General features: G+C 42.5%; 1 protein-coding gene across 6 annotated transcripts in view; it reads left to right on the forward strand.

The window, feature by feature from the left end:
* Positions 1-24,293, forward strand: part of LOC131722016 (zinc finger protein 883-like) — a 125,810-nt gene that overhangs the window by 4,362 nt on the left and 97,155 nt on the right. The window contains exons 1-3 of one of the 6 annotated variants that reach the window (XM_059015563.1): positions 3,442-3,542; positions 8,856-9,366; positions 12,360-13,908. The exons of 1 other annotated variant lie outside the window; for it this stretch is intronic. In XM_059015563.1, the coding sequence (XP_058871546.1) occupies positions 3,531-3,542; positions 8,856-9,366; positions 12,360-13,489 (1,653 nt within the window). In that variant the 5' untranslated portion in view covers positions 3,442-3,530 and the 3' untranslated portion in view covers positions 13,490-13,908. Of the gene's footprint in view, positions 1-3,434; positions 3,543-8,855; positions 9,367-12,359; positions 13,909-24,293 lie in introns of those variants that run through there. 4 more of the 6 variants (XM_059015559.1, XR_009319991.1, XM_059015564.1 and 1 more) reach the window with 4 other exon arrangements.

Here is a 24,293-nt window from a genome sequence, read left to right on the forward strand (position 1 = left end):
CAAAGTTAGCAGTGCTCCAGTAAGCTTTTTATATCTGGAGCCTGCACTTTTGCACTTATGGTCACTTTTAAATAACTGCGTACAAACGTATGTCTTTTGTAATTGCAGACTTTTAGGCGTCATGCTAATAAAAACATTGAGCGTATTCATAAACTGTTTTGCGCACGTGCATCAATACTCATTTAAAGCATGGCTGCGTGAAATATCCGCTAGTTTTAGTTTTTAAGAAGTTCTCCCAATCCAGCCGCAGAGACAAACAGTATCGATTCTGAACCGGTAACAGAATCGAATCGGGCTTTTACCTTTTTAATTGTTTGCAGCGTTCCATTTTATTTTCATGTATTTATTTCTTAGCAGACGCCCTTATCCCCACGACCCTCCGGTCAAGAGTCCAGAGCCCTGACCGCTACTCCCCACTGCTGCCCATCCGCCATGAATGACACATCATTACTCTGGAGGAGTTGCGTTTTGAGGACCTTGCGTTTGTGCAGCAGTGGTGCGACCATTTCATCACATTGTCGTTCGCATGCGTGGCGTTCACTCCATTTCATCACATTGTCGTTCGCATGCGTGGCGTTCACTCCATTTCAGCACATTGTCGTTTGCATGCGTGGCGTTCACTCCATTTCATCACATTGTCGTTTGCATGCGTGGCGTTCACTCCATTTCATCACATTGTCGTTTGCATGCGTGGCGTTCACTCCATTTCATCACATTGTCGTTTGCATGCGTGGCGTTCACTCCATTTCATCGCATTGTCGTTTGCATGCGTGGCGTTCACTCCATTTCATCGCATTGTCGTTTGCATGCGTGGCGTTCACTCCATTTCATCACATTGTCGTTTGCATGCGTGGCGTTCACTCCATTTCATCACATTGTCGTTTGCATGCGTGGCGTTCACTCCATTTCATCACATTGTCGTTCGCATACGTGGCGTTCACTCCATTTCATCACATTGTCGTTCGCATGCGTGGCGTTCACTCCATTTCATCACATTGTCGTTCGCATACGTGGCGTTCACTCCATTTCATCACATTGTCGTTCGCATGCGTGGCGTTCACTCCATTTCATCACATTGTCGTTTGCATGCGTGGCGTTCACTCCATTTCATCACATTGTCGTTTGCATGCGTGGCGTTCACTCCATTTCAGCACATTGTCGTTCGCATGCGTGGCGTTCACTCCATTTCATCACATTGTCGTTTGCATGCGTGGCGTTCACTCCATTTCAGCACATTGTCGTTCGCATGCGTGGCGTTCACTCCATTTCAGCACATTGTCGTTTGCATGCGTGGCGTTCACTCCATTTCATCACATTGTCGTTCGCATGCGTGGCGTTCACTCCATTTCATCACATTGTCGTTCGCATACGTGGCGTTCACTCCATTTCAGCACATTGTCGTTTGCATGCGTGGCGTTCACTCCATTTCATCGCATTGTCGTTCGCATACGTGGCGTTCACTCCATTTCAGCACATTGTCGTTCGCATGCGTGGCGTTCACTCCATTTCATCACATTGTCGTTCGCATACGTGGCGTTCACTCCATTTCAGCACATTGTCGTTTGCATGCGTGGCGTTCACTCCATTTCATCGCATTGTCGTTCGCATACGTGGCGTTCACTCCATTTCAGCACATTGTCGTTCGCATGCGTGGCGTTCACTCCATTTCATCGCATTGTCGTTCGCATACGTGGCGTTCACTCCATTTCATCACATTGTCGTTCGCATACGTGGCGTTCACTCCATTTCATCACATTGTCGTTCGCATGCGTGGCGTTCACTCCATTTCATCACATTGTCGTTTGCATGCGTGGCGTTCACTCCATTTCATCACATTGTCGTTCGCATGCGTGGCGTTCACTCCATTTCATCACATTGTCGTTCGCATACGTGGCGTTCACTCCATTTCAGCACATTGTCGTTTGCATGCGTGGCGTTCACTCCATTTCAGCACATTGTCGTTTGCATGCGTGGCGTTCACTCCATTTCATCACATTGTCGTTTGCATGCGTGGCGTTCACTCCATTTCATCACATTGTCGTTTGCATGCGTGGCGTTCACTCCATTTCATCACATTGTCGTTTGCATGCGTGGCGTTCACTCCATTTCATCACATTGTCGTTTGCATGCGTGGCGTTCACTCCATTTCATCGCATTGTCGTTTGCATGCGTGGCGTTCACTCCATTTCATCGCATTGTCGTTTGCATGCGTGGCGTTCACTCCATTTCATCACATTGTCGTTTGCATGCGTGGCGTTCACTCCATTTCATCACATTGTCGTTTGCATGCGTGGCGTTCACTCCATTTCATCACATTGTCGTTCGCATACGTGGCGTTCACTCCATTTCATCACATTGTCGTTCGCATGCGTGGCGTTCACTCCATTTCATCACATTGTCGTTCGCATACGTGGCGTTCACTCCATTTCATCACATTGTCGTTCGCATGCGTGGCGTTCACTCCATTTCATCACATTGTCGTTTGCATGCGTGGCGTTCACTCCATTTCATCACATTGTCGTTTGCATGCGTGGCGTTCACTCCATTTCAGCACATTGTCGTTCGCATGCGTGGCGTTCACTCCATTTCATCACATTGTCGTTTGCATGCGTGGCGTTCACTCCATTTCAGCACATTGTCGTTCGCATGCGTGGCGTTCACTCCATTTCAGCACATTGTCGTTTGCATGCGTGGCGTTCACTCCATTTCATCACATTGTCGTTCGCATGCGTGGCGTTCACTCCATTTCATCACATTGTCGTTCGCATACGTGGCGTTCACTCCATTTCAGCACATTGTCGTTTGCATGCGTGGCGTTCACTCCATTTCATCGCATTGTCGTTCGCATACGTGGCGTTCACTCCATTTCAGCACATTGTCGTTCGCATGCGTGGCGTTCACTCCATTTCATCACATTGTCGTTCGCATACGTGGCGTTCACTCCATTTCAGCACATTGTCGTTTGCATGCGTGGCGTTCACTCCATTTCATCGCATTGTCGTTCGCATACGTGGCGTTCACTCCATTTCAGCGCATTGTCGTTCGCATGCGTGGCGTTCACTCCATTTCATCGCATTGTCGTTCGCATGCGTGGCGTTCACTCCATTTCATCGCATTGTCGTTCGCATACGTGGCGTTCACTCCATTTCATCACATTGTCGTTCGCATGCGTGGCGTTCACTCCATTTCATCACATTGTCGTTTGCATGCGTGGCGTTCACTCCATTTCATCACATTGTCGTTCGCATGCGTGGCGTTCACTCCATTTCATCACATTGTCGTTCGCATACGTGGCGTTCACTCCATTTCAGCACATTGTCGTTTGCATGCGTGGCGTTCACTCCATTTCAGCACATTGTCGTTTGCATGCGTGGCGTTCACTCCGTTCAGTTTGTGTAACTCCAGCACTGGCGACTCTTTGAAAGGAAGCTCTTCTTCAATACAATAAGCGCGCGGTGTTCATTCTTATGCACAGCCCCTCTTCCTGTGCTTTGCTGTGGGTTGATTCAGTTTGATGGACACACACGGAGATGCTCTGCTCTGTAGGTTGCGTTTGCTTTCCTGAAATATGCTGCTGATCCTTTGCATGTCCTGCACGCTTGTTCTGTTTAATTAGTGTTTTATTTCTTAAGCGGCTACAATAGGGCAGTGAAGCGAGCTGATTCTCGACCGAACCATTTAGTATACGAGAGGGGGGAGTGTTACACACAGAGTTAATAATGACGGTGTTTTAATCATGTGTGTATGAAACTGGTTATGAAAATATCTATTAATATAAAAAGCTGTACGTCTAGTGTCTTGCATATACTAGTGCTTTACAATAATACCTGGTTGTCTGAATTTGTAATGAATTGGTGCTCTTATCTCTTTCAAATACGGGAACTCCTGTAGAGTTTAACTGCGGTTCAGTTGAGTGGATGGGCAGGGCCGCGCAACGATGTTTGCCGCCCTAGCAAACGAAATGATTTATTTCTGTTCTAAAATGGAACGTTTGCCTCTAAAAAAAATCTTTTTGAACCTACAACCTTCAGCTTACAAGCGTGTTGTGTTAACTGTCAGCGCTACACGATTAGTTGAGACAAACAGGATTTTGAAAGATTGAAGTCAGCCAGCTGAAAATTCTCCAGACTGTGTAATATTTCAAGTCGTCGTTCATCTTCATCATCCTCATTCTGAGATTTTGAGCTGGAGCTCTGAAAATTGTTGGTTTCCTGTGAGTGTAACACTCATTGTGGTCCCTATTGGCACAAGGAAGTACGGTTTCCTCTGTCTATGCTGGTTGATGAGAGTAACGCTATTTGTGGTCCCCGCTGGACAAAAAAGAAACCTAATTTCTAAGAATTAGCTATGCTGAAGGATAGCCTATATACTTGGTAAAAGTGAAACATAAATAAATATTAATATAAATATTGAAAAATGAACACATAGACATGTGTGTAATTTGTGTTTACATTACTATCATATAAACAATGACATTTAGTACTGTATGAAATTAAATATTCAACAGTTCCTGTTCAATTGTATATTAGTGAAGATTTTTGTACATAAAGGTTGTCATGCTTTTTATATACTTTTACTTATAAATATATTGTAACGACCCGGACAATTGCTTTGTTGCAGGACTTGTTGTTCAGTTTGTATTGGAAGGGGAACGGGACGGGTCACGGTGTTAGTGAATGGGGAGAATGTGTGCGGGACTTGTTGTTCAGTTTGTATTGGAAGGGGAACGGGACGGGTCACGGTGTTAGTGAATGGGGAGAATGTGTGCGGGACTTGTTGTTCAGTTTGTATTGGAAGGGGAACGGGACGGGTCACGGTGTTAGTGAATGGGGAGAATGTGTGCGGGACTTGTTGTTCAGTTTGTATTGGAAGGGGAACGGGACGGGTCACGGTGTTAGTGAATGGGGAGAATGTGTGCAGGACTTGTTGTTCAGTTTGGATTGGAAGGGGAACGGGACGGGTCACGGCGTTAGTGAATGGGGAGAATGTGTGCGGGACTTGTTGTTCAGTTTGTATTGGAAGGGGAACGGGGCGGGTCACGGTGTTAGTGAATGGGGAGAATGTGTGCGGGACTTGTTGTTCAGTTTGTATTGGAAGGGGAACGGGACGGGTCACGGTGTTAGTGAATGGGGAGAATGTGTGCAGGACTTGTTGTTCAGTTTGTATTGGAAGGGGAACGGGACGGGTCACGGTGTTAGTGAATGGGGAGAATGTGTGCTGGACTTGTTGTTCAGTTTGTATTGGAAGGGGAACGGGACGGGTCACGGTGTTAGTGAATGGGGAGAATGTGTGCAGGACTTGTTGTTCAGTTTGTATTGGAAGGGGGACGGGGCGGGTCACGGTGTTAGTGAATGGGGAGAATGTGTGCAGGACTTGTTGTTCAGTTTGTATTGGAAGGGGGACGGGTCACGGTGTTAGTGAATGGGGAGAATGTGTGCAGGACTTGTTGTTCAGTTTGTATTGGAAGGGGAACGGGGCGGGTCACGGTGTTAGTGAATGGGGAGAATGTGTGCAGGACTTGTTGTTCAGTTTGTATTGGAAGGGGAACGGGACGGGTCACGGTGTTAGTGAATGGGGAGAATGGTGTTGTTTACGGGGGTTGCAGAGCATTTGAGAATTCAACACCATCTCCCTGAGTTGGGGCTGCCACCGGTCCAGGTTTGACCCGGACAGTCCAGGAATTAGCATCTGTGTCCGCGTGACAGGAATTAACAAGCCTGGATTCCCTGATGTCAGGTTTTTAAGTGAAACGCATCAGAAACACCAACCTTCCTATAATATTTTCTTTGACATACATTAGTTGCTTAAACGATTTCCACTGTTGTATTTAGAAAAATGCACTGTTTAGTCCTGATCTGTACATTCTACTGGGGACTGCGAACATATCCACGTGATGTAAACAATCCAAGTGAGAGGTTGCAGTCACGTGACCCCAGCAGGCTACATGCTGTCGGTATTTTGCAACCACAGAGTGTTCTTCTACCTTCAGTCACAGGAATTAGAAAGATATCATTTATGATGTGCCAGGTACTTGGAATCTGTGACCTCTACTGTGCATCACCGGTGAGCGAGCACACTGACGTGATTTGAACGAGATTCCTTTATCCTTTTAAGAAAACGTACATACTGGTACATGTTTAAGAAAAAACACATTTTCAATAGTTTGTTACAAAATACAATATGAATTATGTACAGTTTCAATGTTTGTATATAAACGTTTAACATCTTTCATTTAAATATACTCACAATTAAAACCATGTATAAGATTAGTATAACTTTGTACGGGGATTAAAACAAACTTTTGTTCTACGAAGCGTCAGTAACTAGAATCTGTAAATTTCCTGTAAAATCAGCTTCAGCGAGTGACAGCTACATGGCTAAGCTATGGAGACTTCTGTTCAGTTTAAGTTGCCTAAAATTACAGGTAGATGGATGCTGTTTGCAATTGTTGTACTTTTAAATATGTTATAAATGATGATGCTTCATATTAGTTCAGTAAACAATGAATGTAGCATTCTGTTAATGGTAAAGGCATATTTTATGTAAGGACTGGGAATCACCAACCTGCTTAATTGTGTTAAACTGCAGTATGTAATTCAATATGTTAACGTAACATTATATTCGACTATGATGCAACATTGGTTAATTCTGTACGTTGCTGGGCACAGGTATAATTGCAGTAATTTATCTTAAATGGCACTTATATGCAGGGGTCGGCACAGTCATATTACACAACAGACACCTTACAAAATACTGACCTCACTAGGACAAGATCATATATTTTGTCTGTTAGTATTACGTATACTTCATTATATCCCAATATCAAATAAACATACCTCATAATGCTGTGATCACATTACTGCAAGGGTGCTGGAACTAGAGGAGCTCTCAGCACCCCTGCTTTAAACATGGTTCCAGTGCCACTGCATTACTGCAAGGACACTGGAACTAGAGGAGCTCTCAGCACCCCTGCTTTAAACATGGTTCCAGTGCCACTGCATTACTGCAAGGACACTGGAACTAGAGGAGCTCTCAGCACCCCTGCTTTAAACATGGTTCCAGTACCACTGCATTACTGCAAGGACACTGGAACTAGAAGAGCTCTCAGCACCCCTGCTTTAAACATGGTTCCAGTGCCACTGCATTACTGCAAGGGCACTGGAACTAGAGGAGCTCTCAGCAGCCCTGCTTTAAACATGGTTCCAGTGCCACTGCATTACTGCAAGGGCACTGGAACTAGAGGAGCTCTCAGCAGCCCTGCTTTAAACATGGTTCCAGTGCCACTGCATTACTGCAAGGGCACTGGAACTAGAGGAGCTTTCAGCAGCCCTGCTTTAAACATGGTTCCAGTGCCACTGCATTACTGCAAGGGCACTGGAACTAGAGGAGCTCTCAGCACCCCTGCTTTAAACATGGTTCCAGTGCCACTGCATTACTGCAAGGACACTGGAACTAGAGGAGCTCTCAGCACCCCTGCTTTAAACATGGTTTCAGTGCCACTGCATTACTGCAAGGGCACTGGAACTAGAGGAGCTCTCAGCACCCCTGCTTTAAACATGGTTTCAGTGCCACTGCATTACTGCAAGGACACTGGAACTAGAGGAGCTCTCAGCAGCCCTGCTTTAAACATGGTTCCAGTGCCTCCTGTTTTCTATCGCTTTTCTTACAATCATATCTTCTGCTGCAGACGTGTTTTCATATTTTGTACACCATTTCTTGGCAATGCTCTGGCCACTGCAGATTAATTCCACCCTTGATTGTTCAAAAACAAAATATTCATTTTCCCAATCAGTATTGAAATATCTTTTAGGTTTCGTTGCAGCTATCTCCGGAGGCTATCTGAAACCGGACTGTCATTCTTTCTGATTTATTATTATTATTATTATTATTATTATTATTATTATTATTACTTAAAATTGCATATGAGGGAAACCGTACAGCTTCAAAAAATCTGAAAAGTTGCACAATGGTAATTCTTTTTAATTTGGAGGAGATATACTGTATATATTATTCCTTCTTGGTCCATTTTCAGTCCAGCAATACATTATACAAGAAATAGATGGAGATGCACGTTTTAGTTTTTGTTGTTCAGATCAAGAAAATTTGAGTGATAACCTGTTTTTTCAGCTCGTGGTGTCGGAACGTAGAGCTGTTTGTTCACTAGAATCCATTTTAATGGAAACCTGTTTTTGTATGATAAGGGGAGACCAGATTTCGCGTGACCCTACACTACACTGGGCAGCAGTGTGGAGTAGTGGTTAGGGCTCTGGACTCTTGACCGGAGGGTCATGAGTTCAATCCCAGGTGGGGGACACTGCTGCTGTACCCTTGAGCAAGGTACTTTACCTAGATTGCTCCAGTAAAAACCCAACTGTATAAATGGGGAATTGTATGTAAAAATAATGTGTAACAATTGTAAGTCGCTCTGGATAAGGGCGTCTGCTAAGGAGTAAATAATACACCAGTGTTGGCAATGTTTGTGTAAGTCTTTAAAAGAATATACACAGTTTGATAAAGTTTGTGGAACATTGTATCACAGATCATGTTTTGTAACAAGTCTACATTTAGGCCCAAGGACAAAAGGACTCCTTGCTGATAGGTTGTTTTAGGAGAATGCATTCTAAAATACTCAACATAATTAATGAAAAGAGAAATATTGTAACTTTTGCCAACTTTCATCCATCATTCTTGAGATTAGACAGATCAAGTCCTTTGTTGTTATTAAACTTATTGCAATTAATTCTGTGTAATTCTGTGTCTATAGTAAAGCCAGCCCTGCTGTTAAGGACAGATTCTGTCGGTCCCTTCAATGGCCTTAGTAATACTGTAAATAAATAAATGTTTTCTTTTTTCAGCAACTTAAAAACAGAATCCTGTGTGCTGTCATGGACAGTGTGGAGATGGAATCTGTCCAGATTAAAGAGGAGTTCCCTGAACTTGAACCTCTCCCCTTTAGAGTGGAGTTCTTTGGGCTGGCTTCCCTCCCCATGAAACAGGAGCTCTGTGAGATGCAATGTGACAGCAGCCAGCCAGAGGTCTCTGAGATTAAAGCTGAGCACAATGAATTGGAGATCCCGCAGACAGAAGAACCCCTTCCTGTGAAACAAGAAGAGGTGCTGGAAATGGTCCGTATTAAACGGGAGCCCCCTGAAGTAGAGTTTGACCATGTGGAACCAGGGAAGGAAGAACCAGAGGACTTCAAACCAAACATCCCTGAGCTGGAGCCTGTGGGCCTGCGGGAGTGTAGCGTGGTGCTGGAGAGAATCTGCGTGAGAGAGCAAGGCGATGGAGAGGAAGGCTCTCTCAACAGCATGCAAGGAGGTGGACAGGGAGATGGGCAGTCACATTCAGAATGCAGTCTAGCAGGTGAGTGACTCCCAGTAGCTGTGACATTGTCATTCTAGATTGCGTGATAGTGTGGCAGAGAGGGAGGGAGGGAGCATGTGGGTTACATTACTAGCTATTTGTTTTTCCTGTACCACTCACACCAGTTCAGGATAGGACTCACTACTGGTGATCTTAAGATACAGATATAAGCCTCTTTCACACGGGCACTCCTACTCCATTATACCAAGGGGGAGAAGAGCTAAAGTACTGTATATAACATTAGAAATGTTCAGTGTCTAAATAGACGGATATTATTGTACATGTGTGATGTCATTATGGGTGCTAGATTCCATTACATTTATCAAGTTTAAACTTTTGAAAATATATAGTTTCAATGTTAAAATACAAACATTGAGTGCTATTACTTATTTTTTACATAAATAGCTTTCTCTAAATTACTGCACATATGTTATAAATAGGGCTTCTGGTTGTCTGTGTTGTACCTCTGCTTTTCTACTCTCTTTAAAGAATGCAGTTGATCCTGTTCATCCATTCGTGTATCTCGATCACACTGAGAAACACGTTCATGTGAAACAACTAAATGGGGTTTTCATTTAAATGCAGAAGTGACTCCTCTTAATGTAAATACAGACATGCACAGCGACTGTAATAGAGTGAGTCCAGCATAAAATACTGTACTGTTCATTCTAGCTTTAATAAAGAGGAGTCTCTTATTAACATGTCGCGATCTCGTTTGCATGTCCTGCTTGTAATGAAAATGAAGGCGAGGCTGATTTAAATGCCAAGCCTTCAGATGCATCTGGTGAAGGCAATGAAAGAAAACTCTGAGTAGCTGTATTTGCAGATACACTCTTGTTGTTAATATTTGGCCATTTTTGACAAAGTTTAAACAATTAAGCAAAATTAAAAACGCTTGACCCTTTACTGACATTTAAATTCTAAATGTTTAACACCCCTAAATGTACCCTACAAAAACATCTAATTGTAGGGTGTGTTAGAGGAAATAGACCCGAAACATTACAGGAGAACTTTGAAGGCAGATTTTGATCCCAGGGCTCGGTTTCACCAGCGTCCGTCTTTACTGACTTTGCTTTTACACATGAAGTAAAGGCTTTAAAGAGTAAGAAGCGGGGTTCTGAAAAATCTAGCATTACCCGCCCCCATGTCTTACTACAACTGTTTAAATAACGTACCTGTCATTTCTTTACATTGTTCACATCCTGCCACCTTTTTACACATGACTTTAGTCTATTGCAAAGCTCTTTTTGAAATGTCTGCTCTAGTGCACTGGGGTTTTAGATATGCACTCTAAATCACTGCAGGAAGAGAGATACAAAAAGACCCAAGTACTCTTTTCTGTTTCGTACCACATCAGTGATCATAATTGCTGTGTTACCTGTTTGACAACGTGGGCAATAATCAGTGTACTAGAGCCAACATTTTGTAAAGAACTTTGAAGCAAACTTTATAGTTATAAGTGTATAGTTGTCAGGATGTGAACAATGAAAAAAAAAAACACATTATTTAAACAGTTGTAGCAACACGTGGGGAGGGTAGCGCTATATTTTTTGGAACCTAGCTACCTACTCTAAGTTTAACTTTGCTTTTTTAAGATGGTGTATCCCAGTGCGAGCCCCCACAGCTGAAATTAACATGCTGTAATCCACTCCAGCACCCAGCCACATGCCCAGGGCCGGATGAAGCCATCACTGGGTCCGAGGCAAGCATAAACATGCGGGCCTCCTACCCCAGAACAAACAGCCACATACACACGTACACATACACACGTACACATACACATACACATGTACACGTACACCTATACATACATACACACACCTCTGTATACATTCTAGCCTTTATAACTAGCGCTCCACCCTTTCACAACAGGTAGAATTCTCAGTTTTAAGTTTTTATGAATGACTGAATGAAGCCGACAGAAAATCAAACTGTAGGGGATGTGCTAAAAACTAAAGCCTATGTTAAGTTGTGTAGTACAGCTCAACAATGACTTTCCTGATTTACTGAATAAAAAGGCAACAGTTCAAACAAACAAGGAACCCCATATGAAGTTGAAAAAGGTAATATATAGAAGGGTGCTCAGACTTCACTAATGGGAGCTCCACAATAGCCAATGAAAATAAATAGTAAAAAACAAACCTACCTGTACATTGTTGTGAGTCAAATACATTAGATTACTGCACACAAAATCGTCAATGTCTCCTTGGGTTTGACTCGCTTCATTAAAGAAAATGCCCTTTTCTCCAGAGCAGAGAATAGTCAGTGTTTTGACATACAAGTATATTCAGGTGTTTCCTATGGTAGCTTTCTATACCCTGTAGAATTGTGTACCCTTGATGATTCCATCCTGACACAGCTGCATTTTCTTTCAAAGATCGCTGGATATGAACACTTGATGATTCTGGACAGTACATGTGAAAAAAATGAAAACGTGTTTTTAAAAGAATCTTTTCTAAGGTTACTTTAAATCAAGGGTTTCATGCATGAGCAACACAGGAGGCTGAATGTCCTGTATTTCTAGAAAATCAGTGGAGTTAAATGTGCGGTTTTTATTTTGCCACATCACTAGTTTTGTCTTGTTCACAATATGTGTTGCAAGCTGCAGGAGTGCTTGAGAAAACACCTGGACTCAGGTACAGAAATATCGCGTGTGTGTGTGTCCACATCCAGCAGTCTGAGAAACTGCATCTGCACAGGGGGGGATGCAGAATTCCATGGGGTACAGAAATCTGCATAACACCCGTCAGAACAATTTTGATTTTGAGATGCATGCCTCAGTTCGAATGTCAGGGATTATGTGTTAATCAGCCCTGCACATGCCCTAAGGTTTGGTTCATACACCTGTCGCAGGAGTGTGGATGACATTATTCAACCTGTCACAGAGGGTCGGAGACCCTCAACTCCAACCAGAAATTGTCAGTCTGAAGTATGAACCAACCTTAAGCCTACAAGCACTCCCTCTTACTGTCTTTCCTGTTCATATTTTCCAGGTTCCAGTCCAGCAGCTAAAGTGAGGGCAGGTGGTGGAGAATATCCTGACTGTGGGAAAGGTATCACGCTGTTAGGGCATTTAAACAAAACCCAGCGGACTTACACAGGAAAGAAACCGTATCACTGCTTTGACTTTGGGAAGAGTTTCAGTCAGTCAGGATACCTTGTTTCACACCAGCGAATTCATACAAGAGAGAAACCGTATCGCTGCTCTGACTGTGGGAAGAGTTTCAGTGTGAAACAAGGCCTTCAAAACCACCAGCGAACTCACACAGGAGAGAAACCGTATCACTGTTCTGACTGTGAGAAGAGTTTCAGTCGGGCAGACAACCTTGTTTCACACCAGCGAACTCACACAGGAGAGAAACCGTATCGCTGCTCTGACTGTGGGAAGAGTTTCAGTCACTCAGGAACCCTGAAAGCACACCAGCGAACTCACACAGGAGAGAAACCGTATCACTGCTCTGACTGTGGGAAGAGTTTCAGTGTGAAACAAGGCCTTCAAATCCACCAGTGGACTCACACAGGAGAGAAACCGTATCACTGCTCTGACTGTGGGAAGAGTTTCAGTGTGAAACAAGGCCTTCAAATCCACCAGTGGACTCACACAGGACAGAAACCATATTGCTGCTCTGACTGTGGGAAGAGTTTCAGTCGGGCAGACAGGCTTGTTTCACACCAGCAAACTCACACAGGAGAGAAACCGTATCGCTGCTCTGACTGTGGGAAGAGTTTCAGTGTGAAACGAGGCCTTCAAAACCACCAGCGAACTCACACAGGAGAGAAACCGTATCACTGCTCTGACTGTGGGAAGAGTTTCACTGTGAAACAAGGCCTTCAATACCACCAGCGAACTCACACAGGAGAGAAACCGTATCACTGTTCTGACTGTGGGAAGAGTTTCACTGTGAAACAAGGCCTTCAATACCACCAGCGAACTCACACAGGAGAGAAACCGTATCACTGTTCTGACTGTGGGAAGAGTTTCAGTCGGGCAGACAGCTTTGTTTCACACCAGCGAACTCACACAGGAGAAAAACCGTATCACTGCTCTGACTGTGGGAAGAGTTTCAGTGTGAAACAAGTCCTTCAAAAACACCAGCGAATTCACAGAAGAGAGAAACTTTAAAAACCATGTTCAATGGGACTTTTCACTCATGAAGGGGAAAAAAATATTAACCTTGCATTACGAATCCCTGTGTAATAACTGTTTTGTAGATCACTCTTGAGCATGCATTTAAAACTCTCTTGCACTCTGTGTCAGATAGTGGGTGATGATGCGGACACGTCACAAGAGGCTTCTCTGCTGTCAGTTTAACTCAGGCTGTCAATGCAGTCAGTGCCTGGGAGCGGGAATATGCAGAAAGGAAACTATTCCACACCTCATCTGATGGACGAGTTGGGATAAATCAATAACTCAGTGTGGAAATGAGTTTCAGGATTTAACATTTTGAACTTACTCTATTTATTTTCAAGTTAATTATCATGCTTTTTATTTTTTTTAATGATCTAATGTACAATAAATGATGAATTGTTTGTTTGTCATGATTTGTGTTGTGTGATGCTGTACAGAATTCCTGTTGTTTTCCAAGGTGCTGGTTCATCTTCCCCTCTGGTAACAGCTCGTGCACAGCTCCTGGGTATTGCAAAACGTCAGCAAGTTTAGAGCTAGAATTCAGTACTTTTAACCATTCCACGTAAAGAAGATGGAAACCAGTTTCCCCCTCTACAAATTTATATAATTAAGAGTGAAATTAAACTTTTTAATATCGCAGTACAGAACTATTTATTCTCATTTCGCACTTGCTGCTCTGCTCTGCAGGGACAGGTGTCCATGCTCGCACAGCTGCTTTGCTGCGGAATGCAAACGTGTCATGTGACAGAGTTGCATTCCACAGCCGGTGCAGAGCTTCCCTTTAAGAGTTCATTTTAAAAGAATAATATGCATCAGAAATTAATGCACGATGATACAGAAGAAAAAAATGGCATTGTGAAAGACTGGATCCTATTAGAATACAAAGCGCAGCACAATCTCAGTTCCATTTAGTTTAGATTCAAGTTTAGTTGTGTGCGATGCACGGGTGTGGCCGGCCCTTTGTTTGTGAAATGAACGCAGCATGGCGGCATCAACAAGGGTCCTACTGAAAAGAAGATCAGGATGACTGGGGTGAGTGCCTGCAATTACTCTCACTGACACTAGAGGCCACTACAATACTGTCTACACTTTATTTACTGTGCTTTGATAGACACCTCTTTTAACACATCTGTAATTGTGAAATATGCAGTTGAATGCACATTTTTAGGAGAAATACTGTTATTAATACAGTCTGCTGTGGGAAAATGGCTAAAGACACAAATAACTTTTCTGCCAGTTCTTACTGGCATGATGGGTATTGATATATTTGAGTAATGTAGCAAACATTGTGTAGTTACACAAATCACTGCTTTCTAGCTATTATTACAAGTTTTTATTATTGAAGATGGTCAAGAAACCCAGTCTAGTTACTCACATCCCTGCTTCATCTTCCCACTAATAATATCTAGAAAGCAGTGATGTAATGTTTAAAGTTTCTTTATTTATATAGCACCTTTCACACAGTGTCTCAAAGTGCTTTACAATACAATAAAAAAACAACAAAACACAGAATTAAACACCATTTTTACAGCAACATTGGTAATATTAATAAAAAGTAAGCAACAACTCGGTTTAAAAACAGAAATACAGTGAACAAGTTTAAAATAATAACAGATTGATACATAAAATCAGGATTCAAAAGCTAATCTAAAAAAAATCAGCTTTTAACCTCGACTTAAAAACAGGCAGTGACTCTGCTTCTGTGATGTCGGATGGCAGTCTATTCCACAGTCTTGGTGTGTTATTATAGCTGAAAGCTCTTTCACCCTTTCTCTTGGTCTTAAACTTTGGAAGAAGCAAAAGACTGGAGTCGGCTGACCTTAGAGCTCGGACAGGTGCATGTGGGCACAGGAGCTCTTTAGAGAGTCATGAGCCAGACCATGGAGCACCTTGCAAGCCAGCAGCAAGTCCTTCAAATCAATTCTAAAACGTACTGGAAGCCAGTGAAGTGCAGCCCACACTGGAGTTATATGCTCTCTCTTCTCTTTGTTTTACTTAGCACCCTGGCAGCTGCATTTTGAACAAGCTGCAAATGGAATAAGGCATGATTTGGTAGCCTAGATAACAGAGCATTGCAGTGATCCAGTCTAGATGAAACAAATGCATGAATTAGCTTCTCAGCATCAGGCAATGATAAAAAAGACCTAATCTTGGCAATGTTACATAAATAATAAAAAGGACACTTTAGTGGTATTGTGAATATGACCCTCAAATCATAAATCAGAATCAATTACAAATCCCAGGTTTCTGGCTTTGGAATTTATATTTGAATTATATTTACCTAAATTAGTTTTTATAGAATTTACAAACTCCAATTTCTGCTCCAACTTCAGTCTTACCTGAATTTAACTGCAAAAAATGTTGGGACATCCAGCTTTCCACCTTCGACAGACATGCAATTAGGGTGGAGACAACCGATATATCCCCAGGTTTCACAGAGATGTAAAGCTGTGTGTCATCAGCATCACAGTGAAGATGTACATGGTGTTTATGGATAATCATGCCCAATGGTAGCATGTATAAGAAGAATATTAAGGGGCTAAGAATGGAGCCCTGGGGTCACCACAGGAGATCGTAGATAATTGTGATACAGAGTCTGCTATTGAAACAAAATTCTACCTGTCCGTAAGATATGACCTAAGCCAGTCTAAAACAGTTCCTGAAATCCCTATCCGACTTTCAAGGCGATCAGTTAAACTAGCATGATCAATAGTATCAAATGCTGCTCTTAGATCTAACAGAACCAGAATGGATATGTGACCGGAGTCTGCGCTCATTAGTAAATCATTCAGCACTTTGACTAGGGCAGTCTCTGTACTGTGACCAGATCTAAAGCCTGATTGAAACTTTTCAAGTATTTGGTTATCACCAAGAAATATATTGCGTTGGCCAGCTCCCACCTTCTCTAAAACCTTAGCGGGAAAAGGTAAATTGGATGGAGGTCTAAAGACACTAGACAGTGTTTCCTGGACATCTTCCCTAATTAAAACAAAGTGTTAGTGTCATCGCTGCAGTTCAGGGTGTTTTTATTGATGAATTGAAAATGAGTATCTGGTAATCTGTAAATAAACAATTAAAAAATAAAATATAATGTTACCATAGGATGCAAACATAACACCAAATTCAAGTACTGTGTAAGGATTTTAAAACTCTTGCTTCCCTGACCTTGTAGCTGTTTAGCTTGGCATGTGACCCCAAATACACCCATGTGGGAGTGACTGGCTTTTCATAACTCAGAGTGCAGCTGTGACCTCGGAGGGATGATCAAAACTTTGTTTCTGCTTAATAAGCTGTTTTGAGCCTGTGTACAAACCATAATCAAACCAATTCAAACTGGTTTAAAATCCCTTACTTTTGTTAAAAGTGACATGCTATAACTTCAGGTAAGTGTCACGGAACTCATAATAACACACTATACAATTGGAACACGCAGTTTTTTTCTGATAAGCACACACCGCGTGTGTGGGACAGGGTACACACTGTTCCAGTTAAATGGCATGAGCTCTTATTATTTCATCAGCCTTTGTTCCTTTTCATTATACAATCCGTTACTTATGCTTCCTATTTAAATGTTGAAGGAAGTGAGAAATCATTGAAAGTGTAAACATTGTGTGATTTTCCTGTCTAAGCTCTGAATCAACGCAGGGTTAATGAACTCTTAACATCAAGCTGTACATAGCTGGTGTACATCAGTAGTTTGCAATCACCAGCCTTGTCATTCAACCTTGTGATGCATGAGTATAGCGCTTTGCTGCCTGTGAGAATTGAGCAAAACCCACATCATTGTTCTTAAATGGAACTTCTTGTTATCTGGGTTTCTGCTGACATTGGTAAAGTGAAGAAGAAACGCTTTTAATGTTTAATGTTAACTTTTAATATGCTTTGTCTCACACCATGTATCATGCTAGGGAAATGAGACCAAATTTGAGCAAAGAAAATTACGTAAGCTTGCTGTATATCTGTGCTGTATGAAGTCATTTATTTGCTTAGAAACTAACATCTCTGTGCCATGCCAGCGCAAAAAAAAAACAAGATCTCTGATGCCATGAAAGCTCAGCTCAGCTCAGAAAATAACATCTACACTGATGCCAGCTCAGAACACCAACAGCTGAGGCCTGTGTGTGAGGTCACTGAGGTGTGTGAGGTCACTGAGGTGTGTGAGGTCACTGAGGTGTGTGAGATCACTGAAGTGTGTGAGATCACTGAGGTGTGTGAGATCACTGAAGTGTGTGAGATCACTGAAGTGTGTGAGATCACTGAGGTGTGTGAGATCACTGAGGTGTGTGAGGTCACTGAGGTGTGTGAGGTCACTGAGGTGTGTGAGGTCACTGAAGTGTGTGAGATCACTGAGGTGTGTGAGATCACGGAGGTGTGTGAAGTCACTGATAGCTAAATATTTAAATAAATCTTAAATCTCTTAACTAGATTTAACAGTTAGCTAAATATTTAAATAAATCTTAAATCTCTTAACTAGATTTAACATTTAGCTAAATATTTAAATAAATCTTAAATCTCTTAGCTAGATTTAACATTTACTTAAATATTTAACTTGCCGCTAAATCTGAATATTTAACAATTTGCATAACATAATTGTACCTGTGTGTGTGTGTCTCAGTGTGTGTGTCTAAGTGTGTGTGTGTGTCTCAGTGTGTGTTTGTGTCTCAGTGTGTGTGTCTCTCCTTGTGTTTGTGTGTCTCTGTGTGTGTGTCTCAGTGCGTGAGTGTGTGTCTCAGTGTGTGTGTGTGTGTGTGTGTGTCTCAGTGTTTGTCTCACTATGTGAGTGTTTCAGTGTGTGTGTGTGTCTCGGTGTGTGTCTCAGTGTGTGTGTGTGTGTGTGAGACTGACACACACACGCGCACAAGGATCACAGAGAAGTTTGGTGCCAAACCAATTATTTTTATTTAAGAACAATAATAAACAAAAAGCTAATTGAACAAAATATCAAACAATTTGAGGAAAGAAAAAGTGGAAACCAAAAAGAACTATTTATAGTCACCTAATCACAGGTACTGACTCCAATAACCAAGTCCAACCACAGAGCTGCAAAACTGCCCTCTGATCTGCACAAAAAGACAATCCTGACTGAACAAAACTAACAGCCTTTATACCCTTCCAGACCTCCCCCTCCCCCAGAATAAACCATTCTGCAGGCGGGTATATAGAAACAAACCAGCAAACAGTTATCAATAATAAATAAAGTATTCAAAAAGAAACAAATCAATGAATATATATATATATAAACATTAATCTAACACGTGCATTAAAACTATGTTTTAAAACAAGCAGAGGGAAACGTACTTAAAATCAGCTCTCCCCCCTTTCAATATCTTCTACAGGTACTGAACTGACTACAGGAAGTCAGTACTCAGGGAAGTCAATAAAAGCTTCCCTCACCAACATGGCTGCTTCCCCACTTCCTGTCAAGATGGATGCCCTCACCACCACACCCAACTCAGGTTACCTGAACCATTGCATATCAGTTTATCTCAACAATAGTAGTGCAATACATTGTTCTGGAAGTGTGCTCCTTTCCAAACCAGCTCTCTAAACCGTACTCTTCATTAACATTTCTTTTGTTGTTCAGGACACTCCCAACCACAGGCCTCCAGTCCCCGTACAACAGGGAAGTGAATTTTGTTTTTATTATTTTCCTTACTAGACACAAGGATCAGCAACACCATACAAAAACAGATTAAAAACATTTGCAGTAAATGTCCAGATACATACTGAGACAATGTGAGGGTCTCCTCCCTCACACTCCTCCTCCTCATCATCATCATCATCAGGTCAATCAGGCTTGGCTGTTTCCAGACTTGACCCTTGACCGTTGTGACTTCAGACTTGACATATATATAAGAACAAACAGTTCTAGTAAATGTTCACACGGTGGCAGCATTGTAGCAGCAAAGGTCATTCAAAATGATCTCGACAGCATTCAGAACTGGGCAGACACATGGCAAATGACATTTAATAGAGGAAAGTGGAAGGTGCTGCACGCAGGCAATACATTTCTCCCCCCTTCCTTTCTATATTGGTTAATTGTGGGCTCTAGTATTTTATTTAACATCACTGAGTCCCTTGTCCCTGTGGATTGCAACCACAATGTAGAAACATCTAGAGAATGGATGGGAATGGGCAGTAAACATCACTGCTGTTTCTCTTAAAGCGTGTTTATTTATTTCTAATACTGGACCCTGTCTTAATACTGTATCACATTCTGAATATGAATATAGCTGAGTTATTAATTGTAGGTAATACTTAGAATACCAGATACACATTTAGCATTATAAAGCAATCCATGTGATTTCTTTACCAGTCGTTCATTATTTTGTGTATCAGCCTCCACACAAAGCCGAGCGCAGTGCGGTATACTGTAATGATGCTGCAGTCAGTCTGCCCGGACTGCACCTGAACCATCTTAAAAACACGAAGCCTCCAATAAGCTCATTTGTAAAAGTTAGTAAAGAATGGCGCTATATAATCTAAGGAAGCTGAATGTGAACTCCTAGCTGGAGCAACGAGAGAGGGAGAGAGGGGGCGGGGCAGAGAAGGAGGGGGAGACGCTGCTAGGCAACCGGCTCCTGAACATTCCACTCCGCTGAGCAGAGACCGTTAGGATTTAAAAATGCCAAAGTTCCGAGCGCCGTTAGTATGGGCTGCCAGAAATGAGGAGAAAATAAATACAGCTTTTTATAAATGTGTGCATTCAGATATCATTTAGAAATCTAGTTACAACATTTAACAGTTAGCTAGATTTAACATTTAGCTAAATATTTAAATAAATCTTAAATCTCTTAACTAGATTTAACATTTAGCTAAATATTTAACTGGCCGCTAAATCTGAATATTTAACAATTATCATAACATAATTGTACCTGTGTGTGTCTCGGTGTGTGTGTCTCAGTGTGTGTGTGTGTCTCTGTGTGTGTCTCAGTGTATTTGTGTCTCAGTGTTTTTGTCTCAGTATGTGTGTCTCTCAGTGTGTGTGTCTCAGTGTGTGTCTGTGTGTGTGTGTGTGTCTCACTGTGTTTGTCTCAGTGTGTTTGTGTGTGTGTCTCAGTGTGTTTGTCTCAGTGTGTGTCTCAGTGTGTGTGTGTCTCAGTGTGGGTGTGTTTGTCTCAGTGTATGTGTGTGTGTTTGTGTCTCAGTGAGTGTGTGTGTCTCACTGTGTGTGTCTCTCAGTGTGTGTGTGTTTCAGTGTGTTTGTCTCACTGTGTGTGTCTCTGTGTGTGTGTGTGTCTCGGTGTGTGTGTGTGACTGACACACACACACACACACACACACACGCGCACAAGGATCACAGAGAAGTTTGGTGCCAAACCAATTATTTTTATTTAAGAACAATAATAAACAAAAAGCTAATTGAACAAAATATCAAACAATTTGAGGAAAGAAAAAGTGGAAACCAAAAAGAACTATTTATAGTCACCTAATCACAGGTACTGACTCCAATAACTGAGTCCAACCACAGAGCTGCAAAACTGCCCTCTGATCTGCACAAAAAGACGATCCTGACTGAACAAAACTAACAGCCTTTATACCCTTCCAGACCTCCCCCTCCTCCAGAATAAACCATTCTGCAGGTGGGTATATAGAAACAAACCAGCAAACAGTTATCAAGAATAAATAAAGTATTCAAAAAGAAACAAATCAATGAATATATATATATATAATATATATCTATATATATATCTATATATATATATATATATATATATATATATAACTAAACATTAATCTAACATGTGCATTAAAACTATGCTTTAAAACAAGCAGAGGGAAACATACTTAAAATCAGCTGTCCCCCCTTTCAATATCTTCTACAGGTACTGCCCTGACTACAGGAAGTCAGTACTCAGGGAAGTCAATAAAAGCTTCCCTCACCAACAGGGCAGCAGTGTGGAGTAGTGGTTAGGGCTCTGGACTCTTGACCGGAGGGTCGTGGGTTCAATCCCAAGTGGGGGACACTGCTGCTGTACCCTTGAGCAAGGTGCTTTACCTTGATTTCTCCAGTAAAAACCAAACTGTATAAATGGGGAATTGTATGTAAAAATAATGTGTAAAAAATAATGTAATATCTTGTAACAATTGTAAGTCGCCCTGGATAAGGATGTCTGCTAAGAAATAAATAACAATAACAACATGGCTGCTTCCCCACTTCCTGTCAAGATGGAGGACCTCACCACCACACCCAACTCAGGTTACCTGAACCATTGCCCCTCCTCAAAAAACCCCACCTCCCTCCAGAGCTACCGTCCTGTCTCCCTCCTACCCTTCCTCTCCAAAACCCTCGAGCGGACTGTACACCGCCAGCTCTCTGCTTTCCTGTCCAACCACTCTCTGCTTGACCCTCTCCAATCTGGCTTCCGCTCTGCTCACTCCACTGAAACCGCCCTCCTGTCTGTCACAAACTCACTTAAGTGTGCCCGAGCTGCCTCTCTCTCCTCTGTCCTAATTCTCCTCGACCTCTCTGCTGCCTTTGACACTGTTGATCACTCTATTCTACTATCATCTCTTGCTGACCTGGGGATCTCTGGCACTGCTCTGGCCTGGTTCTCCTCCTACCTCTCCAACCGCACTTACCAGGTAACCTGGCGTGGAGCAACCTCCGCACCTCACCCTCTCTTAACTGGAGTCCCCCAAGGGTCAGTCTTGGGTCCTCTCCTGTTCTCTCTCTACACCCGCTCCCTGGGCCCCCTCATCGCATCCTATGGTTTCTCATACCATTTCTATGCTGATGATGCTCAGATTTTCCTCTCCTTCCCCACCTCTGACTCCACCATCTCCTCCCGTATCTCTACCTGTCTGTCTGCTATTTCCTCCTGGATGCACTCGCATCACCTCAAACTCAACCTCTCTAAATCTGACCTCCTTTTCTTTCCCTCCTCCTCCCCCTCCTCTGATTTCTCTATCTCTGCTCCTCTGGAATCTACCACACTCTCTCCCTCTTCCTCCGCTAAGAACCTTGGAGTCACCCTGGACCCCTGCCTCTCTTATTCCCAGCACATCTCCACTCTGGCACGCACTTGCCGATTCTTCCTGAGCAACATCCGAAGAATCCGACCCTTCCTCACCAACTATACTACCCAGCTCCTGGTCCAGACCCTGGTACTCTCCCGCCTAGACTACTGCAACTCCCTCCTGGCTGGCCTCCCTGCGTCCGCCACCCGTCCGCTCCAGCTCATCCAGAACTCTGCTGCCCGCCTGGTGTTCTCTCTGCCTCGCTTCGCCCACGCTACTCCACTACTCCGCTCGCTCCACTGGCTCCCGATCACCGCTCGCATCCAGTTCAAGACTCTTGTACTAGCCTACAGATGCCTTGACCAGACTGCACCCAGCTACCTCCAGACCCTCATCTCTCCCTACACCCCCACTCGATCTCTCCGCTCCGCCTGCACTAGAAGACTAGCTCTACCTCCGCTACGCTCCCCTGCCTCCCGAGCCGCTCCTTCTCCACTCTTGCTCCGCAGTGGTGGAATGACCTTCCTACAGATGTCAGGACTGCCCAGTCCCTGACCACATTCCGGTGCCACCTTAAGACTCACCTCTTCAGAAAGCACCTGTAGAACTCCTCTGTTGTATCCTTGGACACTATCACCCTTCATTTAAATATGCTTTATTTTGCTCTTATCTGCCCCCTATTTTATCACTATTTAATCATATCCTGATGTAACTATCACTATTATCTGCTGTATTATTGAATTGTAGTTTGTCACACTTGTACTTTGCTTGAACAAAAGTTATTGTATTTCTTGCTCTTATTGTATTACTTGTATTGTAACACTTGAAATGTATTTGCTTACGATTGTAAGTCGCCCTGGATAAGGGCGTCTGCTAAGAAATAAATAATAATAATAATAATACTAATAATAATAATAATAATAATAATAATAATAATAATAATAATAATAATAATAATCGCTTTCATGATTCATCATTGACATTGGAAAAAAAAAAAAATCACATTTGCAGAAAATACGGCTGCATGTTGTGCGAGGGAGTATGCAAGCACCAACTTTCTTATACGATATAGCACAGTATGTAAGTTAAACATTCCGTTTTTGGCTCGTTGTCCAGTTTTTAACAAACGTCTGTTTGTTAAAGTTATGCTTGGTGTGTACGTAAATATGTTTACCAGTGCTGCAAAAAAAAACCCAAAAAACTAAAATACAAAGTATTATATTAAAAAAAGGACCAGATTTTTTTTTCTAAATTATTACATGTTCCTGATTTTGGTTTAGTAAACTTAAAGAAAGAAAACAATGCTATGCAGTAGGATGTCAGTCTCAGAGTTTGCCAGATAGTTCCCAGGTATGAATTACGTGTTCGCTGTTGTCTTGCATAAATGAAATAAAATAATAATAATTCAAAATTCTAAAAGGTATTGACAATATCGACCCAGGGGACTTTTTCAACCTGAAAAAAGAAACAAGAACCAGGGGTCACAAATGGAGATTAGATAAAGGGGCATTCAGAACAGAAAATAGGAGGCACTTTTTTACACAGAGAATTGTGAGGGTCTGGAACCAACTCCCCAGTAATGTTGTTGAAGCTGACACCCTGGGATCCTTCAAGAAGCTGCTTGATGAGATTCTGGGATCAATAAGCTACTAACAACCAAACGAGAAAGATATATGTAATCTAATTATTTGTTACATAATCCTCTTGCTATCGTCTCGCAAACCGTGTCGACCCACATCCTGTGTCAACCAGGTAGCCAGAACCCAGGTCTGGACCCAGGTCGGAGTGCCAGTTTTAAAAAATGTAGTTATCAGTCCCCACATGCTGCTACAGCTGT

Source organism: Acipenser ruthenus, chromosome 50 (assembly GCF_902713425.1).
Source record: "Acipenser ruthenus chromosome 50, fAciRut3.2 maternal haplotype, whole genome shotgun sequence".
Classification (NCBI taxonomy): domain Eukaryota; kingdom Metazoa; phylum Chordata; class Actinopteri; order Acipenseriformes; family Acipenseridae; genus Acipenser; species Acipenser ruthenus.